At 44.3% G+C, this 25,804-nt stretch overlaps 2 protein-coding genes across 3 annotated transcripts in view; one reads left to right on the forward strand and one right to left on the reverse strand.

The window, feature by feature from the left end:
- The window catches only part of tyw3 (tRNA-yW synthesizing protein 3 homolog (S. cerevisiae)), a 25,931-nt gene extending 1,181 nt beyond the window's left edge, over positions 1-24,750 (forward strand). The window contains exons 2-6 of the mRNA XM_078560659.1: positions 2,275-2,355; positions 8,175-8,273; positions 9,067-9,138; positions 15,538-15,671; positions 18,499-24,750. Of these exons, the coding sequence (XP_078416785.1) occupies positions 2,275-2,355; positions 8,175-8,273; positions 9,067-9,138; positions 15,538-15,671; positions 18,499-18,694 (582 nt within the window). The 3' untranslated portion in view covers positions 18,695-24,750. The remainder of the gene's footprint in view (positions 1-2,274; positions 2,356-8,174; positions 8,274-9,066; positions 9,139-15,537; positions 15,672-18,498) is intronic.
- cryz (crystallin, zeta (quinone reductase)) overlaps positions 1-25,804 on the reverse strand; it is a 1,066,321-nt gene that overhangs the window by 66,312 nt on the left and 974,205 nt on the right. The gene's annotated exons all lie outside the window — the stretch shown is intronic.

A 25,804-nucleotide genomic window follows, 5' to 3' on the forward strand; every position in this document is an offset into this window, starting at 1 on the left:
GGTGTGATGAAGGTGGGGGGGGTGATGGGGGAGGGGGGTGTGATGAAGGTGGGGGGGGGAGGGGGGTGTGATGAAGGTGGGGGGAGTGATGGGGGAGGGGGGTGTGATGAAGGTGGGGGGAGTGATGGGGGAGGGGGGTGTGATGAAGGTGGGGGGGGTGATGGGGGAGGGGGGTGTGATGAAGGTGGGGGGGAGTGATGGGGGAGGGGGGTGTGATGAAGGTGGGGGGAGTGATGGGGGAGGGGGGTGTGATGAAGGTGGGGGGAGTGATGGGGGAGGGGGGTGTGATGAAGGTGGGGGGAGTGATGGGGGAGGGGGGTGTGATGAAGGTGGGGGGAGTGATGGGGGAGGGGGGTGTGATGAAGGATGGGGGAGTGATGAAGATGGGGGAGGGGGGTGTGATGAGGGTGGGGGGAGTGATGAGGTTGGGGGGGGAGTGATGAAGGTGGGAGGAGGGAGGGGGGAGTGATGAAGGTGGGGGCAGTGATGAGGGTGGGGGGAGTGATGAAGGTGGGAGGAGGGTGGAGTGATGAGGGGGAGGTGTGGGATGTAATGAGGGGGAAGGGGAGCGTGTGATGAGGGGAGAGGGGGCATGTGATGAGGGTTTGGGAAGAGCGGGTGAAAAGGGGCAGAGAGTTAGGGGGAATTGGGGAGAGGTTAGAGATGGTGGGGATGCTGCCTTGGCCATGAAGGGATAAGGAAAAACTGAGTCTTTTGACTGAAGGGGAAAGTGACGTGCTTGAGGGGATGGGATTGGGGGCCGTGGGTGGCGAGGGGATGGGATTGGGGGCCGTGGGTGGCGAGGGGATGGGACTGGGGGCCGTAGGTGGCGAGGGGATGGGATTGGGGGCCGTGCGTGGCGAGGGGATGGGACTGGGGGCCGTGGGTGGCGAGGGGATGGGACGGGGGCCGTGGGTGGCAAGGGGATGGGACGGGGGCCGTGGGTGGCGAGGGATGGGACGGGGGCCGTGGGTGGCGAGGGGATGGGATTGGGGCAGAGGTGGCGAGGGGATGGGACGGGGGCCGTGGGTGGTGAGGGGATGGGATTGAGGCGGGGGTGGCGAGGGGATGGGACGGGGGCGGGGGGTGGCGAGGGGATGGGACAGGGGCCGTGGGTGGCGAGGGAATAGGATTGGGGCGGGGGTGGCAAGGGGATGGGACGGGGGCCGTGGGTGGCGAGGGGATGGGATTGGGGCGGGGGTGGCGAGGGGATGGGACGGGGGCCGTGGGTGGCGAGGGGTTTGGACGGGGGCCGTGGGTGGCGAGGGGTTGGGACGGGGGCAGTGGGTGGCGAGGGGATGGGATTGGGGCGGGGGTGGCGAGGGGATGGGACGGGAGCCGTGGGTGGCGAGGGGATGGGATTGGGGCGGGGGTGGCGAGGGGTTGGGACGGGGGCCGTGGGTGGCGAGGGGATGGGACGGGGGCCGTGGGTGGCGAGGGGATGGGACTGGGGGCCGTGGGTGGTGAGGGGATGGGACGGGGGCCGTGGGTGGCGAGGGGATGGGACTGGGGGCCGTGGGTGGCGAGGGATGGGACGGGGGCCGTGGGTGGCGAGGGGATGGGATTGGGGCAGAGGTGGCGAGGGGATGGGACGGGGGCCGTGGGTGGCGAGGGGATGGGATTGAGGCGAGGGTGGCGAGGGGATGGGACGGGGGCGGGGGGTGGCGAGGGGATGGGACAGGGGCCGTGGGTGGCGAGGGAATGGGATTGGGGCAGGGGTGGCGAGGGGATGGGACAGGGGCAGTGGGTGGCGAGGGGATGGGATTGGGGCGGGCGTGGCGAGGGGTTGGGACGGGGGCCGTGGGTGGCGAGGGGATGGGATGGGATGGGATGGGATGGGGACAGGGGTAGGAAGAAGAATGGAAGGAGAGGGGGTAGGTAGGGGGATCGGGGCAGGGGGCAGGGAAGGGGGATGGAGGGAGAAGGGGTAGGGAGCGAAATGGAGGGAGAGTGGGGAGGGAGGTGAATGGAGGGTAGGGAGGGGAATGGAGGGAGAGGTGCGTGGGGGAGAATAGAGGGGGTAAGGGGGAATGGAGGGAGAGGGGGGTGGGGGGAGGGAGGGGAACGGAAGGTGAGGGGAGGGAGCATGCTACCCGCTGAGCAACGGCTACGAGTCAGCTACTGTTAACCAAACTACACTCTTTCATCTGTGAAATAATTTCAGGCAATTACTGTTTGACAGTGAGTGAGCTGGCAGGTTTAATGTAGTATTGTTTTCTGATGGGCTCCATACTGTAAATTATGTAACCTGTAATGTACTTGTGATTTGTTTAGGGCTCTGATCAGACTGAAGTGCAGAAACAGAACTGCTCTTGGCTATTTGTTACTCATCAGAAATGTCAGAAAGAAGATGTGGTAAGACACCAATATTCCGTTCCCCTTTGCCTCTAGTTTGGTCTGTCAAAGGATTCTCTTCAACTGACTGTCACTTGTTTGTTAATTCACCATATCTTAGTATCCCCTATTGTAGACCCGTATAGCTACATCTTTCTAAACGCCAGTGCAGTATAGCTTACTGCAAGCAGCTAGGTGTCTTTAAGGAATATAATTGAATCAGCATCTTGACTAGCCCTGGCTCAGTGGGTTGCACCTCTCCCTTCTAGTTAGAAAAGACAGTTTTCCTTATCCTTGCATGTCCTAGCAAACCACCTCCCCGCCCCCCAATCTCTGTACCCTCCTTCAACCCTACAACCCTTGTAGTGGTGGATTTAAAAATGTTTTGTAATACACACAACAAACTATTCCTTATGTCTCTAGGTTCTTAAACATCTTGATATCACTCTGTGCAGGGAGAAAACTGCCATTTTAACTCTGTGTCCCCATAATCTTGATTTTCCTCCCACCAGAGAAAATTGTTTCTCTGCATCTGGTCTATTGTATCCTTGTTTACAATCATTATTTAAATCATTGATTCTCTGAAATTGCAGCCAATTTCAGAGATTCATATAATCTTTACAGTGCAGAAGGCGGCCATTTGGCCCACCGAGTCTGCATTGGCTCTCTGAAAGAGCATTCTACCTAGTCCCACTCCCAAGCCTTATCTCTGTAACCTTGCACATTCTTTCTTTTCAGCCTCCACCACCCTCTCAGGAAGTTCGTTCCAGACTCCAACCACCCTCTGGATGAAAAGATTTTTCTTCACATCACTTTTACTCCTTTTTCAATTATTTTGAACCTGTACCCTTTAGTTCTTGATGCTCCCTCGAGTGGGAACAGTTTCTCACCATTTACCCTCAGGGTCAAGAGGCCAGTTGGCCCATTATGTCCGTGCCAGTTCTCTGCAAGACCACCCCACCTAGTGTCATTCACCCAGCTCTTCCTCATAGCACTTCGAGTTTTTCTCTTCAGATAATTATCCAAATCTCTTTTGAAAACTCCGATTGAATCTGCTTCCACCACACTCTCAGGCAGTGCTTTCCAGATCCTAACCACTCACAGTGCACAATGTTTTGCTCATGTCGCCTTTGGTACTTTTGTCAATCACCTCAAATCCTTTGATTCTTGGTTCTTCCATCAATGGGAACAGTTTCTCCCTATCTACTCTGACTAGACCCCTCATGATTTTATGATTTCAATGACATCTCTTCTCAACCTTCTCTAAGGAAAACAACGCCAGCTTCTCTGTTCTATCCATATCCCTCTTCATTGTATACATTCTTGTATAACTTTTCGGTACCCTCTCTAATTTAATGCCTTCAAGCCCCAGAATTGGACACAATACACTAGTTGAAGCCCAACCAGTATTTTATAAAAGTTCATCGTAATTTCCTTGCTTTTGTACACTATGCCCCTATAAAGCCCATGTATGCCATATTAACTATTTCCCAACCTGTCCTGCCAACTTCAATGATTTATGCAGATACTAATTGAAATGTTACATTAATGTCAACAATAATTGGGATAGACATAGTGTTAAGGGCTTGGATGGAGTGGATTTCTTGAAATGTGTACAGGAGAACTTTTTAGGTCAATATGTAGAGGGTCCAACAAGGGACAGTGCAGTGCTGGACCTATTCCTGGGGAATGAAGCCGGACAGGTGGCTGAGGGTGGTGGCGGGGGAGTGTTTTAGTGATAGCGACCACAACATGGTACAATTTAAGCTTGTTATGGACAAAGAAATAGACAAGTTGCAAAAAAATGTTTTGGATTGGGGGAGACCGGATTTTAGCTAAATAAGGCAGGATCTGGCCAAGGTAGACTGGGAACAGCTACTTGTGGGGAAATCTACAGAAGAGCAGTAGGGGGCGTTCAGAAAGGAAATGGGGAGGGTACAGGCTCAACATGTTCCCTCTAGGGTGATAGGAAGGAGCAACAAGCCCAGAGAACCATGGATGACCAGAGATATTCAGGATACAATGAGAAGGAAAAGAGAGGGTTTTAACAGGTACAAGGGGAGCAAATCAGCGGAGGCATTAGTGGAGTACAGAAAGTGCAGGGTGGAGCTTAAGAAAGCAATTAGGAGAGCAAAGGGGATATGAGAAAGCTCTGGCTAGTAAAAGTAGGGAAAATCCCAAGATATTCTATTAGTATATCAATGGGAAGAGGATAACCAGGGAAAGCGTAGGGCCCATAAGGGACCAAGGGGGCAATCTATGGGTGGAGCCAGAGGACGTCGCTAGAGTGTTGAACGAATACTTCACATCCGTCTTCACCCAAGAGAATGAGGATGAAGGTATGGAACTCGAGGAGAGGGACTGTGAGTTTCTTGAGCAAATTGATATAGGGAGTGACAAGATATTGGAGTTGTAGGCAGGCTTAAAAGTGGACAAATCTCCAGGTCTGGATGATGTGTCCCAGACTACTGAGGGAGGCAAGGGAGGGGATCGTAGGGGCTCTGACCCAAATTTTTAATTCCTCTCTGGCCACAGGGAGGTGCCAGAGGACTGGAGAACAGCTAATGTGGTTCCGCTATTTAAGAAGGGTTGTCGAGATAAGCCAAGGAACTACAGGCCAGTGAGTCTCACTTCAGTGGCAGGGAAACTATTGGAGAAAATTCTGAAGGAAAGAATCTATCTCCATTTGGAGAGGCAAGGTTTGATCAGGGATAGTCAGCATGGCTTTGACAGAGGGAGGCCATGCCTAACAAATTTGATTGAATTTTTTGAGGAGGTGACCAGGTGTGTAGATGAGGGTAGTGCAGTTGATGTAGTTTATATGGATTTCAGCAAAGCCTTTGACAAGGTCCCACATGGGAGACTTATAAAGAAGGCAAATGTACATGGGATACAGGGTAATTTGATAAGGTGGATTCAAAATTGGCTTAGTTGTAGGAGACAGAGGGTGATGACAGAAGGCTGCTTTTGTGACTGGAAGACAGTGTCCAGTGGCGTACCACAGGGATCTATGCTGGGTTCCCTATTATTCGTCATTTATATAAACGACACAGATAACTATGTAGGGGGTAGGATTAGTAAGTTTGCGGATGATACAAAGATTGACCGGGTAGTTAACAGTGAGGCTGAGTGTCTTGGGCTACAGGAAGATATAGGCGGGATGGTCAAATGGGCAGATAAGTGGCAGATGGAATTTAACCCTGAAAAGTGTGAAGTGATACACTTTGGACGGAGTAATTTGACAATGAAGTATTCAATAAATGGCATGACACTAGGAAGTTCTGAGGAACAAAGGGACCTTGGCGTGTGTGTCCATAGGTCTCTGAAGGCGGAGGGGCATGTTAGTGGGGTGGTGAAAAAGGCATATGGGACATTTGCCTTTATCAATCGAGGCATAGATTACAAAAGTAGGGAGGTCATGTTGAAGTTGTATAGAACCTTGGTAAGGCCACAGCTGGAGTACTGTGTGCAGTTCTGGTTGCCACATTATAGGAAGGATGTGATTGCACTGGAGGGGGTGCAGAGGAGATTCACCAAGATGTTGCCTGGGATGAAACATTTAAACTATGAAGAGAGGTTGGATAGACTTGGGTTGTTTTCGTTGGAGCAGAGAAGACTGAGGGGTGACCTGATCGAGGTGTACAAGATTATGAGGGGCATGGACAGGGCGGATTGGGAGCAGCTGTTCCCCTTAGTTGAAGGGTCAGTCACGAGGGGACACAAGTTCCAGGTGAGGGGCAGGAGGTTTTGAGGGATGTGAGGAAAAACTTTTTTTACCCAGAGGGTGGTGATGGTCTGGAATGCACTGCCTGGGAGGGTGGTGGAGGCGGGCTGCCTCACATCCTTTAAAAAGCACCTGGATGAGCACTTGGCACGTCATAACGTTCAAGGCTATGGGCCAAGTGCTGGTAAGTGGGATTAGGTAGGTAGGTCAGGTGTTTCTCACGTGTCGGCGCAGACTCGATCGGCTGAAGTGCCTCTTCTGTACTGTGTGATTCTGTGATATACCCCTCCGCCCAGTCACCTCCTTCATGCACCCAATGATATGGCAAGTGGTATTTGCCAGGTTGACCAAATCCAGAAGAGAAACTTGGCTATGCTATCTCAATGATTTTGCAATTTGCATTTATTACAAGAAGACTTGTGCACTGAAGTCAGAAGTAATGAGTCTGCTACCACCCTTAGAGATTTTAAAGATTAAATTAAAACATTTATTAACAAAAGAAGAAAAAACTTAACGAAAACTTATTTAACTAAAAGTTACCGAAATTTCTATTTGGCCAAATTCCCAACTACACACCCCCTTTATGGCAACAGTCCAAATAGATTCAAAATTTATTAATTCATCCAGTAATATTACCACAAGCATCCACTGGACAATGGAATTCTAAAGGCTTTCTCTCTCCTCCCCCACCCAACCCCAACGCCGCCCTCCCCCCCCCCCCCCCCCCACCCCACGGCACGGTACACCTTTCAAGATTTCACAGTTACCCCCCACATAGCCTTCCATTCTTCTTCAAATATATTTCTCCTTTTTGATCTGTAAATCATTGTTTCAACTTTTCTTTAGAAGTTACTTTTCCAAAAATATACCATGTTCTCATTATAGCCAGCAATTTTGGCAAAAATCAACGTAATGACCTTGCCTTATTTATCTTGCCAGTTGTAAACATTTTTCATGTCCCTTTGAAAATCAAACACTTCTCCACTTATCTAAAAATGCAAATTTCATTCACACTGTCTCTGCTGAGACCTCACCCTGGTTTACTCATCTCCATTTCAAATACCAGTCTTACCCCTCACTTCTTTGATAAATTAAAGCATGCAGTCTGAGTGTGTCTAGTTTAATTAAATTAGCCCATACACAAAACCATACACACACACACATGCCTGCTTTAAAGTATCCCACAATAATATTAGGAAAAATATGGTAGTTCCTTGACACCACTTTAGAAATGTGTCCTTTACATTGCCTTTCTTCGTTTTCCTACCAAAATGAATCACTTTGTACTTCTCTGCATTAAATTTCATCTGCCATGTGTGGCTGCCCATTCCACCAGCCTGTCTATGTCCTCTTGAAGTTTATCACTATCCTCCTCACAGTTCACAATACTTCCAAGTTTTATCTCATCAGTGAATTTTGCAATTGTGCCCTGCACACCCTAGTGTAGGTCATTAAAATACAGATCAAGAAAAGCAGTGTCCTAATACCGATCACTGGCGAACCTCACTGTATGCCTTTCTTCAGTCCATAAAACAGCTGTTCAGTGCTACTGTTTCCTGTTGCTCAACCAACTTCATATCCATGTTGCCCCTGTCTTTTTATTCCATGTGCTTTAAATTTGTTAACCGTGGCATTAATCCCAGACCCCTGCTCTTTTTCCTGTAAGTATTTATCCAAATCTCATTTGCAAGTTATTATTGATACTGCCTCCACTATCCTTTCAGGCGGCGCTTTCCAGATCATAACTTGCTGCATAAAAAGGTTTTCCCTCCTTTTGCCTCTGGTTCTATTGCCGATCACTTTCAATTTGTGTCCCTCTGGTTATTGATCCTTCTACAACTAGAAACAGTTTTACATTATTTATTCTCGGAACCCTCATAATTTTGAACATCTCTATCAATCTCCTCTTAACATTTTCTGCTCTAAGGACAACAATCCCAGCTTCTCCACTCTCTCTTTTCACGTCACTGAAATTCCTCAACCCTGGCCTTCTGTACATCTTTTGCGAAGTTTTATTACAGACTGCAACGATACTCAGGAGCAAGTTTAGATTTCTTTTTGGTGTGAACTAGTGTGTCACTTTTGTTTATCTAGCTTTTTCTCCATTCTTCTGTAGATTGCAGGGCTGCAGAAAGCACAGGACAACGCAGTGTTTAAATTTGAACCATTTATTCTCCACGTCCAGTGCAGGAAGATGGAGGATGCACAGCTCCTGGTAAGAGTCAGTCGGTCACTATCTTCAGATGCTGAGAGTTTGCCTTGGCTGCTCAGCAAGATGAGCTGCCCAGGCAGGGGATGGAGCTAGTGTTAACATCTCCCTCCCCACTCAGTCTGTGCTGAGTTAGCTGAGCTCCATCTTTTGGCTTATACAAAAAGTGACCATAAAGGCTAAATGGAAACTTGTCCTTTTATCTTAGGAGGTCTTGAATACAAAGGGGAGGAAGTGAAGCTTATGGAGCCTTCGTCAGATCCCATCTGAACACTGCATTCAGTTCTCGGTAGCACACCTCAGGAAAGGTATATAGACCTTTTGAGGGGATGTGGAACAGATTTCCCAGAATGACAGAGGCCTTAACATTAAATTATGAGTTTGTGTTGCATAAATTTGGCTTGTATTTCCTTGGGTTTAGAAGATTGAGGGGTGATCTAATCAAGGTGTTGGAAATGTTAAAAGGATTTGGGAAATAATCTTGTATAAATGCATTTAAGGGGAAACTAGAAAATTACATGAGGGAGAAAGGAATAGATGGATAGATTGATAGGGTGAGATGAAGTGGGAGCGGGAGAAGACTCGAGGGGGCGTAAGCACCAACATTGCCCAGTTGGGCTGAATGGCCTGTTTCTGTAGTGTAAAGCCTTTATGAAACTAATGCATTGAATATCAAAATGTTATAAAAGAACTTGGCATAATTAGGTTTTATTTGCAATTCTACGATACATTCTTAATTTTAAATTCAATCTGTGCAGATAAACATACTGATTTGCTGATCTACTATTCTGGATTACAGCACTCTGTCGCTATAAACTCTGGCTTCAGGAACTCTGGAATCACAGTTGGAAAGAAAGGCAAAATAATGATGGTAAAATGGTTTTGTTTGTATTACTTCATTATAAGTTACTTGCGAATTTTAATTTTATACCACGTTCTCTGCAGTTGAAGCTCCACAAGTTACTCCTGAGATGACTATTAGAATTCCATTCTGCGGAAGATCCAAATGCTCCTTGATAGTTTCCATATGTCAGTAATCACAGGCTGTGCCCCTGTGATTGAATGATGTATTCAGCAGCATGCTGTATGCACCATGCAACTTTCACTGTCTCCGACTGAATTCTGAGCTGATTCATTCCCTTCCTTAGGCCAGGTTTAGGCTTGGGAGGCTGTGTCCCAGTAATCATCCCGTCTCGCTGTAACAGATCCTAAAAGCTCTTTATTGAGTCGTTAGCCCCACAGAATGATACAGCACAGAAGGAGGCCACTTGCCCCATTTTGCCTGTGCCTTTCTTCGAAAGAGCTGTACGGTTAGTTCCACTCCCCTGCTGTTCCCAATAGCCATGTAAATTATTGTTTTTAAGTGTATTTCTAATTCCCTTTTGAGAGTTATTGAATCTGTAATTCCAAATTACAACTCGCTGCATTTTTTAAAAAAAAGAAAGATTTCAACATGTCACGTCTTTTTTTTGCAAACCACCTGTGTCCTCTGGTTGTCAACTCTCCTAACATTGGAAACAGTTTCTTCATATTAACTCAATTTTAAACACCTCCAAAGAGAACTTCCACCCTTTCTACTTTCCAATCTTCATTGTTATTAAAGTCAATGTTTATCTGAATCTTTCTTTATTGTCAAAATGCTGCAAGCACATCTAATGGTTGCTGTTTTTTTTAATTTTAGAATCCAAAAGTAATCTTGCTTCTGACAAGGAAGCAAAATTTGAAAATGAATTTCCCTAGAATTTTATTGAGCAGCTGAGCTCTTTCTTCCACTGTTGCTGCCGCATGATGCAGTATACCACCATGCTCTTTGTCATATACCGTATTTATACTGTGCCTTGATGACCTCCGTACGCCCCAAAGCTAATTAATTACTTGTGAAGTCTAGTTGTAATGTAGGAAATGATAGCTGCATATTATTATACAGAGTAACTTCCAATATTGCAGCGTACCATGTGAATGGTATCATGAGTTCTGGCATTAGAATACCTACTTCTCCATCGTGATATTGCAGGCAAGAGTTTCATTTGATTATCTTTGATACTAATATTAACATAACGTAATGAGCTTTGACTTCCAAAAACTTAGCAGGAATTGTGTCACAGTCGAAGCTTCCAAACTGATCTTCGTCACGAGTTGCAGTACAAAGAGAGAGCGTTCACTTCTTGGCTGTACCACTAGATGGCAGGATGGCTAGCCAATCCTGTCAGCTTGCCTTCTCTCTGTGCACTTGTCTTTACATATCTGACTCCAATGACGAACATCAGATTTCCTTCCTGAACAAGATGGGTTTGTTGACAATATTCTTGGTCTAACTTTTCATTTCAGATTTATTGAAGTAACTGAATTTAAATTCCTCAGCTCCCTTGGTGAGATTTGTACTCATATCTCTGGAAGATTACTAATCCAGTAATGTAACCACTATGCTACTCTACCCAGGTGACTGACAGGTGAAGTCCAGCCTACTTCTCACATGATTGGTGGGGCATCATGTGTAAACATTTCACACAGCTCACCTGCACCCCTTTCTTTACCCCCCTACCCCCCAATGCTCCCAAACCCATAGCCATGTAATCTGGGAGCAGCGCAAAATAGAGGACAAACCACTGGGCTAATAAAAGGAACAATACTGTGGAAAATTCCTCTCTCACCCTCCCTCAGATGATCAAAACCAGTAACCGGTGCAGGAGGTCGCAGTTATCTATAAAGACTTATCCAGTCAGGAACCGATCCAACTCCCTCTTGAAGGCGATGCAAAAAGTCAACAGCCACTACACCAGCCAGAAACACATTCCAGAAGCTTCTTACTCTCTAGGAATTGGCCCACCCAACATCCAGTTGATTCCTACTCTTGTACAGTTAAATTACTGTCTTCTCAGTCTGTTAAACTGGAATAATTTATCAATAGGTCAATCTATACAACCCATTCATTATTTTATAAAATAATCAGGTCCCCATTAAGTGTACGCTGCTCTACAGTAAATAGACTGAGGTCTTTGAGCCTATCTGAGTAACTAAGGTTCTTTAAGCTAGGAATCATTCTTAGCTCTTGTCTGGACCTTTGCTACTACATCACCAAATCTGGCCAGAGTGTTCCTGGTGTGGTCTGACCAACAACCTGTACAGTGCCAAAATGGTACCCTTTAACTTAAATTGAATAGTTCTCTTAATACAATCCAATACTTTGTTCACTTTAGCTACAATTTCTCTATCTCGGTCATGAACCTTCAACCATCTATGCATAATATCACTTTTTCTCTCTTCCCCTCAGTATTGTTGCCTGCAAATGATATACATATTCTGTTGGCCCTACCGATATGCATGATGCTCCATTTATCTAAATGCTAATTAAAAATAACAGGATAAATAAAGATCCACCCTCTGGGTAAAAAGCTTTTTCCTCACATCTTCCCTAAACCTCCTGCCCCTCACCTTGAACTCCTGTCCCCTCGTGACTGACCCTTCAACTAAGGGGAACAGCTGCTCCCAATCCACCCTGTCCATGCACCTCATAATCTTGTACACCTCGATCAAGTCGCCCCTCAGTCTTCTCTGCTCCAACGAAAACAACCCAAGTCTATCCAACCTCTCTTCATAACTTAAGTGTTTCATCCCAGGCAACATCCTGGTGAATCTCCTCTGCACCCCCTCCAGTGCAATCACATCCTTCCTATAATGTGGCGACCAGAACTGCACACAGTACTCCAGCTGTGGCCTCACCAAGGTTCTATACAACTCCAACATGACCTCCCTACTTTTGTGATCTATGCCTCGATTGATAAAGGCAAATGTCCCATATGCCTTTTTCACCACCCCACTAACATGCCCCTCCGCCTTCAGAGATCTATGGACACACACGCCAAGGACCCTTTGTTCCTCAGAACTTCCTAGTGTCATGCCATTTATTGAATACTTCCTTGTCAAATTACTCCTTCCAAAGTGTATCACCTCACACTTTTCAGGGTTAAATGCCATCTGCCATTTATCTACCCATTTGACCATCCCGCCTATATCTTCCTGTAGCCCAAGACATTCAGCCTCACTGTTAACCACCCGGCCAACCTTTGTGTCATCCGCAAACTTACTAATCCTACCCCCCACATAGTCATCTGTGTCATTTATATAAATGACGAATAATAGGGGACCCAGCATAGATCCCTGTGGTATGCCACTGGACACTGGCTTCCAGTCACTAAAGCAGCCTTCTGTCATCAACCTCTGTCTCCTACAACTAAGCCAGTTTTGAATCCACCTTATCAAATTACCCTGTATCCCATGTGCATTTGCCTTCTTTATAAGTCTCCCATGTGGGACCTTGTCAAAGGCTTTGCTGAAATCCATATAAACTACATCAACTGCACTACCCTCATCTACACACCTGGTCACCTCCTCAAAAAATTCACTCAAATTTGTTAGGCATGACCTCCCTCTGACAAAGCCATGCTGACTATCCCTGATCAACCTTGCCTCTCCAAATGGAAATAGATACTCTCCTTCAGAAATTTCTCCAATAGTTTCCCTGCCACTGATGTGAGACTCTCTGGCCTGTAGTTATCCCCACAACCCTTCTTAAATAGCGGAACCACATTAGCTGTTCTCCAGTCCTCTGGCACCTCCCCGTGGCCAGAGAGGAATTAAAAATTTGGGTCAGAGCCCCTGCGATCTCCTCCCTTACCTCCCTCAGCAGCCTGGAACACAAATCATCCAGACCTGGAGATTTGTCCACTTTTAAGCCTGCCAACACCTCCAATACCTTGTCATTCCCTATATCAATTTGCTCCGGTGAGATTCAGATCATTGTGAGCCAAAGTGGAGCTTGAAGTTATCTTTGAAAGGAGAAAGAGAAGCCGTTGGAGACGTATGCACTCTTGACTGCTAGGAAATGCCTCCTATTATATTCTTAATGAGTTTTGAACTTCTTCCAAAAGCCTACAGTCCCCTTCCCAAGCAATGAGGTGTTTATATGTTCCCTGGTACTTAGCTGAAAGTCTGATCCATGTATCTATTATGTCATGAGGCAGGAATTCTCTCAAGGATTGCTAATTTTGAAGCTAGTTTTGCTCCCCCCTCTCACCACCCCCTCCCAAGTCACTTCTATCAATGCCTTTTTGAAAGTAGGAAGCATAATCTGGAAATGAAAAGTTGGTGCCAGTAAAAAGTGACCATGAAGCTGTTGGATGGTGTAAAAACTCAACTGAACCTGCTGTCCTTACCTGTCCTGGGCCTACCTGGCACTCCAGTCTTACAGCAACATGGTGTATGCTTAACCTTCTTCTAAAGTGTGCTAGCAAGCCTCTCCATTGTATCAAAAACTGCTACCAATGGTTCAAGAAGAAGCCCCACCTTCTTTAGGTAACTAGGGAATGGGCAACAAAGGTGAAGCTCTGATCCCCAGAATGGTTGACATAAAAAGCTACACATATTGTCTCAAACATAACACCTCTAGTTCAGTATGGAAGACTAGAAATACTTGCTTTGATTTAGCGTCCAATGTCACTCGGATGCCTCTTGGTGTTTGGTAAAGATCTCTACCCAATGGAAAGAACTCTAGGGTCTTCCATATCACTTAACATTACATACAATTTATAGCGCAGAAACAGGCTATTCTGCCCAACTGGTCCACAGTGGGGTTTATACTCCAACCCCTTGTCATCTCACCCGATCACCATCCCTTTCTCTGGAGCTCTGAAGAAGAGTCATATGACACGAAACATTAACTCTATTTTTCTCTCTCCACAGATGCTGCCAGACCTGCTTTTCCAGCATTTTCATTTTTTTTAAGATTTCCAGCATCTGCAGTATTTTGCTTTTATATCACCATACCTTTCCATTCCTTTCTCCCTCATGTTCTTAGCTAGTCTCTCTTTATGCTATTCACCTCAACTACTCCATGGTACTAGCTGTGGATCAGTGGGTAGAATTCTTACCTCTGGGTCAGATGGTTATGGGCTCAAGTCCCACTCCAGGATTTGAGCACAAAAATCAAAGTTGACACTCCGCTGTAGTACAGATGAGACAATAAACCTAGGCCCCATCTGACCCCTTGAAGGTAAAAAAAAAATCCCTTGGCATTATTTTGAAGAGCAAGAGAGTTATCCCCAGTGTCCTGGGCAATATTTATCCCTCAATTAATAGTACTAAAACTGATTATGTGGCCATTATCACATTGCTGTTTGTGGGAGTTTGCTGTGCGCAAATTGCTGCATTTCCTATATCATAACCGTGACTACGTCGCAAAAGTACTCCATTGGCTGTAAAATGCTTTGGGAAGCCCTGTGGTTGTGAAAGGCACTATATAAATGCAGGAGTTTCGAAGAGTTATAGAGGACTCAATGTAAACTGTTTCTCCCTTTGCAGATGCTGCCAGACCTGCTGAGTTTTCCAGCACTTTGTTTTTATTTCAGATTTCCACCATCCACGGTATTTTTGCTTTTATATAAGTGCAAGTCTTTCTTTGATGTGGTACTGCATTCTGTATCCTAACCACTGTGTATAAAGAAGGCTCCTGCTTTCCTTATTGGATTTATTATCGAATGTCTTATATTTATGGCCACTAGTTATGGACACCTCCACAAGTAGACACTCATCTGTACATCGACCCATTTCAATATGTTGAAGACTTCTATCAGGTCACCCTCAGCCTTTAATTTTTCTAGAGAAAAGATCCCCAGCCTGCTCAATCTTTTAAAGGGGAATGGGAGAAGTATTTGAAAAAAATGAGAATGGATTGGTGTAGATAGCTGCAGTTGAAATGGTAGGATTACCATAAGTGCTTTCTTGGTACTGTCCCTCCGACAATGCGGCACTCCCTTAGTATTGCACCTCCAGCATGACAGCACTGCTGCAACATCGGTTCTGTGAAACATTAACTATCTACAGACCTGCTGAGTATTTCCATCACTTTGTTTTTAATTAGCATCTGCAGTATTTTGCTTTTATCACCATGAGTGGTGATGGCAAATGGCAGATTATTTCACTATCCCTTTTATAATTCTCTGCTTGTCATGTTTCATTTAAATGTCTTAAAGTTCCTGAGATTAGATGAGCATCTGAGGGACAGTGAATAGGGAACAGGACTGACATGTGAAAGGAGGCAGAATGTGAACGGCTCTATATAAATAAATGTTTTTTCTTGAGTATCCTGGGAAGATGTGGGTTGATCCTGATTTTGCGGTGGCAAGGACCCTGCCTTAACGGGAACATGCCGTAGCAACACCCCTTCCATTGGGACTCAAAAACTGCTTCAATATTTGATTTTTCTGGTCACCAGGCTGTTCGCAGTACCCATTGTCTGGAGGTTCCATTATGCCATCAAGGGACAGTGTTGGTGAGTGAAGAGTACATCGATTACCTTGTGCAAGTGGCGAATCAGAAAATGGAGGAAAATCAAAAGAGGATAGAAAGGTAGAACCACAATTCTAGGGCAGCGATATTTCATTGAGCAATACGAAAGTCACTGAGGATGAGTTTTACTTGCACCAGCTGTGGCTCCATGGGCAACATTCACGCCTTGGAGTCAGAAGGTTGTGGGTTTAAGTCACATTCCAAAGTCTTGAGCACGTCCAGGCTGACGCTCCAGTTCTGTGCTGAGGAGACGCCACACTGGTGGAGGGGCGGTGCCAAGGTGGCGCTGCATTGGCAGAGAGGCTTTCTTTTAAATAAAACGTTAAATCACAGCCCCAACTGACCTGTCATTGTCATTTATTGCATGGGAAATGGAATATAAAAGTGGAGATGTTTTGCTGCAGTTTTACAGGGCTTTAGTGAGACCACATCTGGAGTACTGTGTACAGTTTTGGCCTCCTTATTTAAGAATGGATATAAATACATTAAAAGCAGTTCAGAGAAGATTCACTTGACTGATACCTGGGATGGGGGTGATTTTCTTCTGAGGAAAGGTTGGACAGGCTGGGCCTGTATTCATTAGAGTTTAGAAGAATGAGAGGTGATCTTATTGAAACATAAAATCCTAAGGGGAATTGATAGTGTGGATGCTGACAGGATGTTTCCCCTTGTGAGAGAAACTAGAACTAGGGGACACAGATTAAAAATAAGGAGTCGCACATTTAAAATGGAAATGAGAAGAAATCTTTTCTCTTGATCGTGTGTCTTTGAATGCAACCCAAACCTGAGATTTATACCAACCAGAGGTCAAGGGCAGCAGATACGTGGGAATGGCACCACCTGCAAGTTCCCCTCCATGCCACTTGCCATCCTGACCTGGAAATATATTGCCATTCATTCATTGTCTGCGTCAACATCCTGGAACTTCCTTCCTAACAGCACTGGGAGTGTTCCTACAAAACATGGATTGCAGTGCTCAAGAAGGTAATTCACCTTCACCTTCCCCATGTCCTATAATAGAATTGAAAAATGCAAGTCTCTCTTTAATTCCGCAGTATACCAACTAGATAATGTATCGTGGTGTTTGGGAGAATGTGGTGGAACCGCAGGACTCTGATATAAAGGGCAGCACCATTTAAACAGAAAACATCTGTAGCACTGCAGGCTTTTTTTAAACCTGCCCTGGTCTCCTCAAATTATTTGGGGAAAATTAAAATGATTTTAATAGCAGTAAAGGTCATCCAGATTGGTTTCCAAAGCAGCCTTTACCATGACAATTTATTGAAATGTAGATGCTACCATTGCCGGTTGGCATTTCTTTATTAATGTTTGTCCACCTTGGAGCTGTGGAAGTTTAAGGATGAAGGAATGGAAGAAGTGGCTAGTGCTCTGCTTGTACAATCTGTTTCTTACCGGGGAGCAGCTGGCTTAGTCCTTCTGCCAGACACCACACATCTAGATAGAGCAAAGCTACAAATCACCAATGATCTGATTGAATGGTGAAACAGGCTCCAGGGACAGATTTGTGATCTCCTATCTCCTATTCATAAAGCAAAAGAATAGTCAGGATTCAACCAGCATTAAAGTGTTGTCAAAATCTTGTGATTAAAGCTTGCAAGAAAGAACTTGGATTTATATCGGGCCTTTGAAGTACTTCTGAAGTGTAGTCACTGTTGTAATGTAGGCAATATGGCAGCCAATTTGGACGCAGCAAGATGCTTATACAGGGTTTTGAAGACAGATGAAGAAAAACTTTTTCTCTGAGGGTCGTGAATCTTTGGAACTCTCTTCCTTAAAAGACGGTGGAGGCAGAGTCTTTGAATATCTTTAAGGCAGAGTTAGATAGATTCTTGATAAGCAAGGGGATGAAAGCTTATCAGGGGATGTCAGGAATGTGGGGCTGAGGTTAAAATCAGATCAGCCATGATCTCATTGAATGGTGGAGCAGGCTTGAGGGGCCCAGTGGCCTACTCCTGCTCCTAATTCTATGTTCATATGTATCTCACAAACACCAAGATCATGACCAGATAATCTGTTTCAGTGAATTTATTTGAGGGATAAATATCAGCTGGGACGCCGGGGTGAACTGCCCTGCTTTTTAGTGCCACGGTATCTTTTATGTCCACCACCTGAGAGAGTTTAATGTCCCATCCCAAGAACAGTACTACACTAAGTGGCAGCCTGTATTTTGTGCTAAAGTCCCTGGGGTGGGACTTGAACCTGTAACGTTCTGACTTGCTGAGGGTGCTGCCTACTGAGCCACAGCTGAGACATTTGAATTTTCATTATCTATTTTTTTTTAAAAGCACTATAGATTTTGGTTTGTGATTTTAATCAAACTGAGAAAGGGTTTTGTTTAATGGTATTTCCCTCTCATTTTCTGGCTGCTCCACGTAATATTACTCAGACTACGATACATAAAGCTGGCCTGTCCCTAGTGACAGACAGGCACACTGCTTCTCTAGGATGAACTTGTGCAAGTTATCCAGAGACTCACTAAGATCATCTTAGAATCACAGAATTTTACAGCACAGGAGGCTATTCAGTCTGTTCTGCCTGTGCCAGCTCTTTAAAAGAATTATCCAATTAGTCCCACTCCCCAGGTTTTCCTCCACAGCCCTGTAACATTTTCCTCCTCCAAGTATTTATCCATTCCCTTTTGAAAGTTACTATTGAATCTGCTTCCACTGCCCTTCAGGCAGCGCATTCTAGATCATAGCAACTTGCTGTTTTGGAAAAAAAAACCATCTCCTCTCTTGACAGTTCACAAAAGAACTTAGATCTGTGTCCTCTAGTTACCAACACTCTTGCCAGTGAAAATAGTTTCTCTTTTATTTAGTCTCATCAAACTCATTCCTCACCTTTTTAATTTTTGCTTGATTTCTAGGTTTTACACTGGTCTTCAATCTGCCCTAAGTGCCCCTGTGCCTACTGAACGGCTTGATGAAAATGTGAGCACAGCTGACTCTTCTTACACTCGCAGAAGAAGACGAAGAACTATGAAGAAGGAACGAGGAAATGGAGAGCTGACAGCCCACAGCGATAGTGAGAGTGACCTCGCTTTTTTGATGGGCAGCACATGATCACAGCTTTTTAATCCCCAGAACGAGTTTAAAGCATAGTCTTTGCATGCAGTTGGAGAGCCTGTAGGGGCTCAAACAATATCTCCAAAAATAATCTTTCCATCAGCAATTGGGATAATTTAATCAGAGGTCTGATGCTGTCAGTTGTGTGGGTCTCTTCTCTTTTGGACTATTTTTATGAAGTAAATTTTATCCCTGCTGATTTTCTTTTTTAAAAATGAACATTACATTTAAAATGACAGGAGCTGGGTGAGACACTGACACATAGGATCATCTTGGTTGAAAATTTCTGAAAATATTCATCAGGTGAAGGAAGCATAAGATGGGGGTGTTTAAATGCTGTATGTATATCTTTCTCACATTTTCCTCCAATGTGAATTAAATATTTGAAAGGGGAAAAAATTTGCAGGGCTTTGGGGAAAGAGAACGGGAGTTGGACGAATTGAATAGCTCGGTCAAAGAGTCAACACAGGCATGATGGCATTGTATTTGTCTTACTCTGCACACAGATTCCTAGCAAAACCAAGACAAGATGGATTTTAGCTATCCTACAATACACCAACAATTCACATTTATATAGTGCCTTTAACATGATAAGACATCATAATGTGCTTAGTGTATTCAAATAAAATTTGACATTGCACCAAATGAGGAGATATTAGGACAGGTGACCAAAAGCTTGATTAAAGAGGTAGGTTTTAAGGAGGATCTTAGAAGAGAGAGCTGGAAAGGTTTAGGGAGAGAATTCAAGAATTTGGGACTGAGGCAGCCGAAGGCACAATGGAATAAAGTTTAAAGTATGACAATTTTTTTTTTAAACAATACACACTACACTGCTTCCTAGATCAGTATGTCTCCAGTCCGACAAGGAAGGGAGCATTGCTTGATTTAGTTCTGCAGTGGAAAGGGAACAAATGGGAAATAGTGACCGCAACATAGGTTCAATGCAAGAAGAAAAATAATCAAATACTTTAACTGCTCAGCAATAGATGATCTTCAACGAGGAAATGGATAGAGTAAGCAATATATATATAGTCCTAGAAGGCAAACGGGTAAGGCGCATCGAGAAAATGTCATTCCATAGATAAAGATTGTATTTGCATAGTGCCTTTCACAACATCAGGGCATGCCAAGGTGCTTCACAACAAATGAAATAGATTCTGACAGGGATTTAATCTTAATTGTGCCTAACTGGACAGGCAGGTGTGGGTTGTCAGGTTTGCCCCAGAGCAAGAGTAGAGTCAAAGCCCAGAGGATTGTAAAACCGTGCCTCTGGTTTGAATTATAAATCACATTTGTTTTTTGTTTACGACACTGAGGACGTTATTGTGCGTCTCTTTTTTTGTGAAGCATACTAGAGATTTGATGGTTCACTAAAATTCAACAAGACAGACGACTTCTTCCTATTCCAATTATGGGGGTAATTGGGCATTTAGTGTCGGAAATAGCAATCCACGGATACAACTCAGCTCCATAACTCTAAAAAGTAAATGCTAAGGATACTGTTTGTGTATAGCACGTGGCCGGTGGCTATTTAATTCTGTCATGATGTTATAAACTTAATGTTAGCTTCTGTGCACTGAAAACTGCATTTAGTGCTAAATATTTATTTTAATCTTAATACTAATATAATTGTCCACTTTTCTATTGCACATGAAGTTATTTTTTTTCCCCACCCCACCCAGCCATTTGTTCCTCTGTAGTACCAGGGATGAGGGACTTCAGTGATGTTGAGAGACTGGAGAAGATGGGATTGTTCTTCTTAGGGCAGAGAAAACTAAAGGGAGATTTAATAGGGGGTGTTCAAAATCAGGAAAGATTTTGATAGAGTAAATAATGAGATGAGAATTTTTACACTGTCAGTTGTCGTGATCTGGAATGTGCTTCCTGAAATTTCAGAGGATTGAATAATAACTTTCAAAAGGGAATTGGATAAATACTTGAAGGAGAAAAAATTTACAGAGCTACGGGGAAAGAGCAGGGGAGTGGGGCTAACTGGATTGTTCTTTCAAAGAGCTGGCACTGGCACAATGGTCTGAATGGTCTCCTTATGTAGTATATGATTCGATGATTCAGCAGGACGTGAGCATCACTCGGCAAGGCTAGAATTTATTCTCCATCCCTAGTTGCCCTGAAGGTGGGAGTGGGCTGTTTTCACCATGAACTGGTAATGAGTTTGATGCAACTGTGTGGCTTGCTAGGCCCTTTCAGAGAGAAGTTTGCAATCATCCACATTGGTGTGGGCCTGGAGTCACATATAGGGCCAGAATGAGTAAGGATAGCAGGTTTCCTTCCCTAAAGGACCTTATTGAGCAAGTTGGGCTTTTAGGACAATCCCAATAGCCTTGTGGTCACTTTTACTGATCCCAGCTTTATATTTCCAAATTTTTTTAAACTGAATTTAAATTCTCAAATTTACAATGAGATTTGAATTTATGTTCTCTGGTTATTAATCTCTGCCTCCAGATAACCACTAAATGATTTTAAACTTTGTATGGTATTTTTTAAAAAGTTTAAATATATCCTGTTTATGAAACAAATGTGATTTCTGCAGTCTGATTTGCTTGTTACATTTCCTAAAATCAACACTGTAGCAACTGAGTAAATTTTATTGAGCTCACCTTGGGTGTTGGGAGTTTACAGGCTTCCCCATTAAGCCACTAGATGGTGTGGTTCTGTAACAGTCACATTGCTCACTGGTACTGGATACTGGTACAGTACTGGATGAGCAGAAACTTCCTCCAATTAAATATGGGAAAACTGAAGTCATTGTTTTAAGCTCCCACTCCAAAATCCGTTCCCTAGCCATCGACTCCATTCCTCTCCCTAGCAACAGTCTGTCTGTTCACAACCTTGGTTAAACAATGTTTAATCTTGAGGTGAGCTTCCTTGAGGTGAACTAAGACCACCTGTTTTCATGACTTGGCCTTTGCCTCAGCTAATCCGCTGCTAAAACCCTGATTCATGCCTTTGTCACCTCTAGACCTGATTAGTCCAACACACTACTGGCTGGTCCCCCACATTCCACTCTCTCTAAACTCGATGTTATTCAAAATGCCGCTGCCCTTTCAACAGTGTAGTGCTCCCTCAGTGCTAACCCTCTGATAGGGCAGTGCTCCCTCAGTTCTGCTCCTCCAACAGTGTAGTTCTCTCTTCATACTGACTGTTCAACTCTGCATCGTTCCCTCAGTACTGACCCTCCAAATGCGTAGTGTTCCCTCATCAGTGCTCTCCAACAGTGCAGCACTCCCTCAGTACTGACCCTCTGACAGTGCAGCACCCCTCAGTCCTGCCCCTTTGACAACGCAGCACTCCCTCAGTGCTGTAGGGAAGGATGAATTCTCTGCTGAACTTTTCCCACCCTTTTTCCTTCTAAGCTGCAAACATGCTACAGATTTTCCCTTCTCCTTTCTCCTTGTTAATCAATAGTTATTGATGTTGAAATAAATATAAAGGCGTATATGAAACGACTTTGCTAATAACGCACAGTGTGCTTTCAACCCATCAGGTTTCATTAAACCTTACAGTACAGAAAGCTGCCATTTGGCCCAAAGTACCCATGCCAGCCCTTTGAAAGATCTATCCAATTAATTTTACTCCCCAGCTTTTTCTCCATAGCCCTGACAATTCTTTCCTTTAAGTATTTATCCAATTCCCTTTTGCAAGTTATTATTATTGAATCTGCTCCTCCCACCCTTTCATGCACTGCATTCCAGATCACAACAACTCACTGCATTTTAAAAAAACTCTCATATCCCGTCTGATTCTTTTGCCAATTATCTTTTAATCCAGTTAATAGATTTCTTCCTTCTGATTGGCCCATGACTACCAAGTGATCTGCCACCTTTTACATGCAGATCAGCAACAAGCTCAAAAAATTGACCACTGTTGGAGGTTTCAGCAGAGAAAACTGCTGTACAGCTATGAGAGATGGAAATATTCCAGTATATTAGTAAGAAATCTCCACAGAATGGGGATTAATCACGTTAAGAAAGGTAAAAAGTGCTCATCTATATCCAGCCTATACTGCACCTTCCCCATGAGTACATGATGCTCGTACTCTATGAGGAAACTAAATACTAATAAATGTTAACATGGGAACGGGAGGAAGTCATTCAGGTCCTTGAGCCTACTCTGCCAATCTACCAGATCTGTACCGTAACCTCATTGCCCTGCCTTTGTTCCATATTCCTTCTTACCCATACATAGGAATAGGAAGAAAGCCATTCAACCTTGAGCCTATGAACATACAAATTAGGAGCAGGAGTAGGCCACTGGGCCCCTCGAGCCTGCTCTGCCATTCAATAAGATCATGACTTATCTGATTTTAACCTCTACTCCACATTCCTACCTACCCCTGATAACCTTACACTCCCCTTGCTTATCAAGGATCTTTGTAGCTCTGCCTTAAAAATATGCAAACACTCTGCTCTACTTCCTTTTGAGGAAGAGAATTCCAAAGACTCACAACCCTCTGAGAGAAAACATTTTTCCTCATCTCTGTATTAAATGGGCAGCCCCTTATTTTTAAACAGTGACCCCCTAGTTCCGGATTCTCCCACAAGAGGAAACATCCTCTCCACATCCACCCTGTCAAGACCCCCTCAGGATCTTATATGTTTCAATCAAGTCACCACTTATTCTTCCAAACTCCAGCAGATACAAGCCCAGCCTTTCCTCATAAGATAATCCATTCATTCCACGTTTTAGTCTAGTAAACCTTTGAACTGTTTCCAATGCATTTACTTGAATAAGGAGACCAATACTGGACACAGTACTCCAGATGTGATCTCACCAATACCCTGTACAACTGAAGCATAACCTCCCTACTTCTGTACTCAATTCCCCTTGCAATAAATGATAGCATTCTATTGGCTTTCCTAATTACTTGCTGTACCTGCAAACTAACTTTTTGCAATACATGCACTGGGTCACCCAGATTCCCCTGCATCTCAGAGCTCTGCAATCTCTCACCATTTAGATGATATGCTTCTTTTTTATTCTTCCTGCCAAAATGGACAATTTCACATTTCCTCACAGCTGCGATGGATTCAGGATCTCCCCCTTTCTCTGATTGTTATCATACTGCCATTTTTGGGAGCTTGTGCGCAAAAATTGTCTGCCGCGCTTCCTCCATTACAACAGTGGTTACTGAATTATTGGACACTTTGATTGACTGGATGTGACTGCACTGGAGGAGGTGCAGAGGAGATTCACCAAGATGTTGCCCGGGATGAAACATTTAAGTTATGAAGAGAGGTTGGATAGACTTGGGTTGTTTTCATTGGAGCAGAGAAGACTGAGGGGCGACCTGATCGAGGTGTACAAGATTATGAAGGGCATGGACAGGGTGGATAGGAAGCAGCTGTTCCCCTTAGTTGAAGGGTCAGTCACAAGGGGGCACAAGTTCAAGGTGAGGGGCAGGAGGTTTAGGGGGGATGTGAGGAAAAACTTTTTTACCCAGAGGGTGGTGATGGTTTGGAATGCACTGCCTGGGAGGGTGGTGGAGGCAGGTTGCCTCATAACATTTAAAAAGTACCTGGATGAGCACTTGGCACGTCATAACATTCAAGGCTATGGACCAAATGCTGGTAGATGGGATTAGGTAGGTAGGTCAGGTGTTTCTCATGTGTCAGTGCAGACTCGATGGGCCGAAGGCCTCTTCTGCACTGTGATTCTGGAAAAGATTTTGGGACACCCTGTGATTGTGAAAGGTGCTACATAAATGCGATTCTTTATTTCAAAGACTGATGGGGAAAAATCAGATTGCAAAATTCAGCTGGGGCTCCTAGTGTTAGTTTCCAGAAAGTCATGAAGGGGGTAGACTGGCACTTCATCATTTGGTGATTAGTACCCAGAGTGGTGGGAGACAAATGGTGTTGTGGAGGAGGGTTGGAAATAGACTTTCCAAATCCATTTCAGATGCAGTTGTGATTACAATTTTCAGTCATGGTTAAACTATAACATTCAAGCCATGGGAGTGTGGTTAATATTGTGGATTTCTTTAACAAGACCAGAGAGGTAATGTAACACTAATAAATTATTCTCTCTCCACATCAATGTCTGATACTTCATAAAGAACACATGTCAGCCAAGTTATCCCTTCAAGCAATATGGTGAAATATGTCACCCCTAGCAAATTATGTAAAAGAATATACAATATATATTAATATTGGGGGTGGGGGAGAGAAAATGATGGTTTTCCATGTAACAGAATCTTCACTGGGTGGTGAAAATGCTCGCTGTTTGACCTTGAATGCATACTGACATTAAATGGCCAGAGGACAAATGCAAGGCATGAAAATTCAAACCATTTAACCATTTTTTTAAAAAATCAGAAGGTGAAAAGACCCACTGCCCAATTTGCATTGGACATGATAAAAACACACACATGTTTTTTTAAATATTCATTCATGGGGTGTGAGTGTCACCAGCCAGGCCAGCATTTGTTGCTCATCCCTAATTGCTCGAGAAGATGGTGGTGAACTGCCTTTTTGAACCGATGCAGTCCGTGTGGTGTAGGTACACCCACAGTGCTGTTAGGGATGGGATTCCAGTTGTTTGACCCAACAGTGAAGGAACGGCGATATTGTTTCAAGTCAGAATGGTGTGTGACTCAGAGGGGAGTCTTGGGAGATTGTTGTTGCCATGCACCTACTACCCTGGCCCTTCTAGATGGTGGAGGTCGTGGGTTTGAGACAATCATATGCCCAGATCTCTGCGCATGAAATTTCGTTTACCATTAAGTATTTGAGGTTAATAGTTCATCCCAACTTTTAAACAAAAATTACAGTAAGATGCAAATTTAGAACAAAAAAGACATTGTTAGAATTATATCTCTCAAGACTGAAGTTTTCTTTTACAAAATGGAAGGACATGATCATCTGGATGCTAACCTGGGATTTTTTTTAAAAGGTCATAAATTCACCTTGGAACTGTAAACAGGCAGGCCGCTTCCGAGAAACCACCTGTCCTATATGGTACTTGAGAAGGAGTTGTTTGTGTTGAACTGCAAAGCACTTTAATTAATGATAAGCTGGGAAACGAAAAGGTAATCACATGGGAGAGGGAACAAACTTAAGTTTGTGAACCTGCTTGTTTTGAAGGCAG

Source organism: Cetorhinus maximus, chromosome 17 (assembly GCF_964194155.1).
Source record: "Cetorhinus maximus chromosome 17, sCetMax3.hap1.1, whole genome shotgun sequence".
NCBI lineage: Eukaryota > Metazoa > Chordata > Chondrichthyes > Lamniformes > Cetorhinidae > Cetorhinus > Cetorhinus maximus.